Raw genomic sequence first — 5,985 nt, 5'->3', positions numbered from 1 at the left:
CATCAAGAGGAGGCGCGAAGGAGAGGAGGCAACCTTTTTTTCGAGAGAACATGGGAGGTTTTTGTCTCTACACCGATACACATGATATTATATCAGCCTGCTCTAAATCTTTTTTTCATTATAGTGCGCGTCTAGTGATAATAATATATGATCTTGTACTGGCATGATTAAATAAACATAATAGAAATTTTGTATTTATATTAACGTACCCGTTTTCCAACAATACTGCACACTCATGTGCATATGGGCTGCGCTAGACCGCTAGTTATATGGAATAATTCCTTGGGATATTGCACTAGTGAAATGGGCTAAAGCACAGTCACTTGGGCTATATCCCTGACACCGTGGAGAACAGAATCCGGATTTTGTTTTTGTACTTTAGGATACCGCCTTTCCAAAAAATCTTAAGTAAAAATTATCTGCATTCACATTCGCTGCAACAACTACCTAGATGTCCACTCCAATGTCCGGGTTGGAAACTACCCACTCCATTTTTCACCCTTTGCAATGTCTAAATTCACAAGAGGGGATATCACATTGTTTCAATCAAGGAGACAAACAGCAACCTTTTAAAACGATACCATCTCCTACTAAACCACACCTCACAGCTATCGATTCCTCAAACGAATTCACCCATCTATGAACATACAATGGGAAGGGCTAAACTACGGTAAGCAGCATTCACCTCTATGGGTTACCACAACAGTACCAATTTTACAAATGATACACACAACACATACTAGTAAATCAAGAGAAGCCTTGGTGTCAAGCTTCCACCGATGATCTAACGAAAGACCTACGCCACCATACCTGGAAAGCTCTAATAAGGTTCGGACACTCGGCTCCTTTGGACGCATATAACTGGAACCATTCCTCGAACAAACATTGCTGTTGCCTAAGAGAGAGCGTTAGAAGGGCCCACCCTAAATTCTCCTCCAATGATCTTATATCTAGACCTTTGGAACAACGCTGAAGCCAGCCAAAATCTAACAACATCATGCTGAACCATCCTTGAAAGAGGAGGCTTCGTATGTTGCCACGGCATTGCACTTGTCCTTTGCCAAGTGCAATGAACACACCGGCTGATATTCGGCTTAGCTCGTACCTGATCATCGGCGATGCTTGCTCGTGCATCCTAATGAGTCTGTCTTGCTTTGCCCACAACTCCACAAACTGTTCTGCCATATCATTGTTTACAAGAATACCTAAGAGCCAGTTCAGGTTCTCTGTTTGGCTAGAGACTCGCTCAATCAACGGTTTACTCCCTCTAACTACCACAGCCTGACATGTTGACTCTATGGCTTCTTCAAAAAGATCAACCAGTGACTCCAAACATGAATAGCAGATCTGGTACAGGCTTTCTTTGTTTAGCCCTGTTAAGTCCTTTTGATAAACTGAACTTTTGCTTAGAAGACCATTTACCAAAGATTGCATGTCTTTTTTCGCCCCACTGTTGGTGCTGCTAGTGACGGATTGGATAAGCTGGATAGTGAGGTCTTCTGAGCTGTTCCAGCTGTGCGGACGCAATCTTGCCAGTATATCCTGGGATATTACTTCATCGAAGGTGCATCTTGCAAAGAGACTTTTCAGCTTCTCCTCCTCATTCTCACTCCAGGGAACTGCTTCTATGTATGTCAAACACAATTTGATTCCTCTGTCAAACATGATCGATGAACATACCTACAGTTCATAAGTCATAACATAATGGTTTCGTTATGTCCAGAAGTGATCAATGTAATCAAAATTTATGTAGCCAGTTCATAGCTGGCATGAACCATTTACTACCAGAAAAAAGGTAAACCAAATGGCACACAGACATGTACCGTCAATTAGTTACCATGCTGTAGCCAATTGGGACATTTCTTGTATCCACAATTCCACACAACTGATTTCATGTTTTACAGAAGTACAGCTTGCGTGGAAGTAGCTCTGCATTCTACTAATATTTACTGTAATCAAACTGGTCCTGCACACCTGCTCCACTACATTAACGACAAATTCAAGACAGCTACCTTGTACGATATACAGATCCAACATACTTAAGCTCCACCAAATGGATAAACAATGGACCATACATCACAATGGACCATACATTAGGTTCACAAAAAGAATTTTATTTGTCGATGGCAGCGTTGACATACTGAACTTCAGTTCCCTGTTGACACATTTCAGAGCTGGTCTGACTCACATCTAATATAAGTTTATTACTCAAATGCTTATTAGCTAAAATTCATACCTAACTACCACCGGGTTGTATGTAATTTGAAAAAAAAATCACTAAATATTGATGATTGTCATTCAAATTACTCATACGTTCCAATCAAATTCTTTGACTTCAATATATCAAGGAATAAGTCTGCTTCAGTGCCCACCCACCCTGCCCCTCAATACTTGGTTTCATAGTTTGGGGATTTATGTAGGAGAACCTCAATAGTTGAGGGGGTGAAGTAGACTTATTCCATATATCAATTAGCTTCGGAAATGACATGAATCCATTCTCTTCACAGACCCTGTAACTTATCCACATGAGAAAGATATAACTAGTACAGAAAAAGTATTGGTCATTTGGAAAATTATGTTGGTGCTATGACTATAGTGATAAAGCAACACGACAACCAATCATTATTGCAGACTAGATGCTACTAACCTTAGACATCATTTATGCTAACCAGACGTGAAAATAGCTCATTGCAATGACGAGCATGGGAATCTATCACAAGAATAACTTCATGCACTATTCTGAATACTACAAGATGCAAAGACGGGATGAACACTTCGGGGCCAATACCACTAAATTGCTTATGTATGATGCATAGTGCAATGTCAATCGTCTATACGAAACTACTAATGTCGGACCGGTGCCATAAACAGTATACTCCAATGGCAAACCACATTACACAAAAATAAACCAAGATGGGTGGCTTCTCATTTCTCACCTCAAGAACATCGATGGCCCGAGACACACCGGCAGCAGCAAGACACCGCATTGGCTCAAGCTCGTACATGAGCTCCACTGCCTCCCTGAAAGCCTCCACATTCTCCACCCCGTCCACCTCGATACTCTTCCCAGCATCTGCACCACCAGCCACGGCGGCCTCGTCCGGCGCCGTAGCAGCGAAGAAGGCGCTGCAACCGCATAGCACACTGAAGTCCAGCTCCATGAGCACGCACCTCCCGTCCCTCCCCCGCAGGAAAAGCCTCAGATCCAACGTGCCACTACCATCCCCCTCCTCCCGCACGGTCACCAGCGGCGCCACCGCCACCGACACCGCCGCTGCCTGCTCTGTGGAGACCAATTCGACCGCCTCATCAGCCGGCGGCAACGGCGGCGGCGGGAGCGGGTGCGGGAGGGGAGGCGGGACCGACCCGTCGGAGTCGATGGGGGAGACGCGGCCTGGGGAGAGGATGCGGCGGGGGTCGATGAGCCCACCGAGGCCGGCCAGCCTGGACGAAGTCGGCGAGCCGTGGAAGGACGGCACGGACGGGGACTTGGGCGGGAGCTTCCTGCCCCAACCGCCACCTCCACCCCCACCGGGGGACGCGGCAACCGCGGCGGAGGGGAGCGGTCGGAGGTCCGGACTCTGCGGCGCGCCGGCGAAGGAGCAGCACCAGCCGCGGGGCCGCACGCGCGCAGCCCCGCCGCCGCCGCGGCCCTGCGGCGCGTCCGTCATGGCGAGATCCGGAGCTGAGCTGGTCCCCGCTAAGACTCGGAGGAGGAGGTGGTGGTGGTGGCCATGGGGAAGAGGAGGCGAGAGATTCGAGGAGTAAGCCGCAGCCTAGTGAGCAGAGGCAGAGCAGAGCTTGCTGGCTTGCTGCTGTGCACTGCGGCCCGTGTGGAGAGGGAGCTTGACAGTTACGTGGAACAGGTCCATGGACCGTTGGTCATTCGGCGTCCACCGGATACCCCGTGGGAAGCGGTTCTTACGAGGGAGTGGCGGGAGACGGTTGGGATCTTCTGCGGCGGGGATGGCGCAAGGCCCGGCTTCTGGCGTCGGCACTTCCAGAAATAACCGTTACAAATCAGTTTGTATAATCAATTAATAAAAAACAAAAAAACTATGTTTGAGATTGTAAGAATTCCGAAAAAAAATATAACAATGTAGAGAATACTATCATCTACTATCTTATAAATTTTGAGTTCAAAAAATAACTTGTACAGAGAGAAGTAAAAGATAAATTTCATCTTTATTAGTATCTCTATATGAATCACTGAATTTTCTCTTTTTTATTTCTCTTTATACAAGTTTTTGTTTGAGCACAAATTTTATGAAATAATACATGATAACATACTCTACACTATCATATTTTCAATAGAATTTTTTACAACTCATAATATAGGGTTTTAATTGATTGGTTATACAAATTGATTTGAGAGGAGTGCTTGAACGTTTTGGCTGCGTGTGTGAGGAGATCAGGAGAGGCAGGAGACACGTGTATGTTTCGGAGTGGGTGAGAGCAAAATGGAGCATGGAGAGTGTACGAGGGGATCGTGATGGTTCGAGAGCCGTTTAGATGGGGATGGGCGGTCCCGATCGTGCAGTATAGTTTTGCCGTGGCGTTGTTGGTGACTGGTGCATAGATAGAACGAGCTGGCACCAGACTAATGTTGTTCTCCTGTTGTATTCGGTTCATTTCCCTTCTCAGCGCATGTTTAGAATGTATGTACTTCCTCCGTTTTTAAACAGGTACTGCATCATTTTTGAATTTTGATTAGGCAAACAAAAGTTGCAACTAAATCGCACGGAAAAGTAGACAATTTAGTTCCTATAGAAACGAGAGAAAAAAATCCCACATTTTTTACGGCCCCTACGTCTGCAATGTCTCACTCGTCGCTGTACAACCACTCTAATTCCTCTGCCCTTCTGCACCTTCACCGTTCAATAGTCTCTCCTCATTCCATATATTCATCTGTCATCATTGATCCGGCCGTCGAAGTCATGCACTGTCCTACATCCAACCCACTTTTTGATGAAGCTTTTCTAGGAATTTTGGAGTTCTCTGATTATAAAGCGTCGAGGTTAATCTCTAATAATAATTTCGAAATATGTCGTATACTAAGTGTGTGAACGGTGTTTCAAGAACATATGGAGTTGATGAGTTGGTGTTCGATAAAACATAGGATGAATTATGTGGGTGACGAACTCTGAGACGCGAGGAGTTATATAGGTTCGTGCCTTCTATAGGATAATAATCCTACACCATGTGTGGTGTGTTTATGGAGGATCTAAGTGGATTACAGAGGGTGTTCTAGCTGATTGCCATATTTTTTCCCTCATTTCTTACAAACGGGGTCTTCATCCCTTTATATAGGAAGGAGGAGGAGAACTTACATGTTGATCCAAACAGAGAACTCCTGCTCATCCAAATATCTAACCCAAACCATCATTACAGAGGACAAAGCGTGCCCACTTGGCCTGAGGGTTTGATACATCCCCTCGTCATGCGCCGTAGATCTTTGGTTGTCACGTTGTCTTGTCCAGGTGCTCTGCCTGCCGCTTGTATGTGGAGTTATCAACTTGCCTGATCGGACTACTGACACCGTCCCATCCATTGTGCGGTGCCGTGCTAGTCTGCACCGTCCACCCCATAGCATTTAATACCACGGGATGGGACACTACCCTTCTGCACTGTCCATAACTTTGTTCGTGGGGGAAGACGTCTAGGGAAGGAAAAAACACTTAAGTAGATATCAATAAATGTGATTGGATAGTTTGTGTCAAGTCCGGTCTTGCGATTAGTGGGGCTGATTACAGGTTCAGACGAGGTCCCAATAAAACTAGTCACATAAGCCTCGTACTAGTCGTGAGACTTTCTACCCTAATCGTACGGCCGACTACTTTTTAAGAAATACACATCCCTAATTCCTATATTTCTCAGGAGACCCTTTTGGCAGAATATCCCTATACTCAGTACACCAACACAAGAGTTAACGAGTTTACACGTACACACGGTACTGTGCCTTCAAAGGAATGTCTAGAATTGTGG

The 5,985-nt window shown here is 45.5% G+C and overlaps 1 protein-coding gene across 1 annotated transcript; it reads right to left on the bottom strand.

The window, feature by feature from the left end:
* Window positions 1-585: 585 nt before the first annotated feature.
* Window positions 586-3,875, bottom strand: LOC133893324 (BTB/POZ domain-containing protein At2g13690-like). The gene is made up of 2 exons (XM_062334322.1): window positions 2,937-3,875; window positions 586-1,680 (listed from the first exon to the last, which is right to left on the bottom strand). Exons 1-2 carry the CDS (start codon window positions 3,669-3,671, stop codon window positions 766-768), a joined length of 1,650 nt encoding a protein of 549 aa, XP_062190306.1. The 5' UTR covers window positions 3,672-3,875; the 3' UTR covers window positions 586-765.
* Between the last annotated feature and the right edge of the window lie 2,110 nt (window positions 3,876-5,985).

This window comes from Phragmites australis, chromosome 15, assembly GCF_958298935.1.
Source record: "Phragmites australis chromosome 15, lpPhrAust1.1, whole genome shotgun sequence".
Taxonomy (NCBI): Eukaryota; Viridiplantae; Streptophyta; class Magnoliopsida; order Poales; family Poaceae; genus Phragmites; species Phragmites australis.
The sequence above is the reverse complement of the archived record's forward strand: the minus strand, read 5'-3'. Positions and strand labels throughout refer to the sequence as shown.

Bases quoted from the DNA above. Each gene is read 5' to 3' on its own strand.
- LOC133893324 (XM_062334322.1), bottom strand. From the start codon at position 3,671: ATGACGGACGCGCCGCAGGGCCGCGGCGGCGGCGGGGCTGCGCGCGTG. The intron at 1,681-2,936 runs GTGAGAAATGAG...TATGAACTGTAG, and splicing joins GGGCCATCGATGTTCTTGAG to GTATGTTCATCGATCATGTT.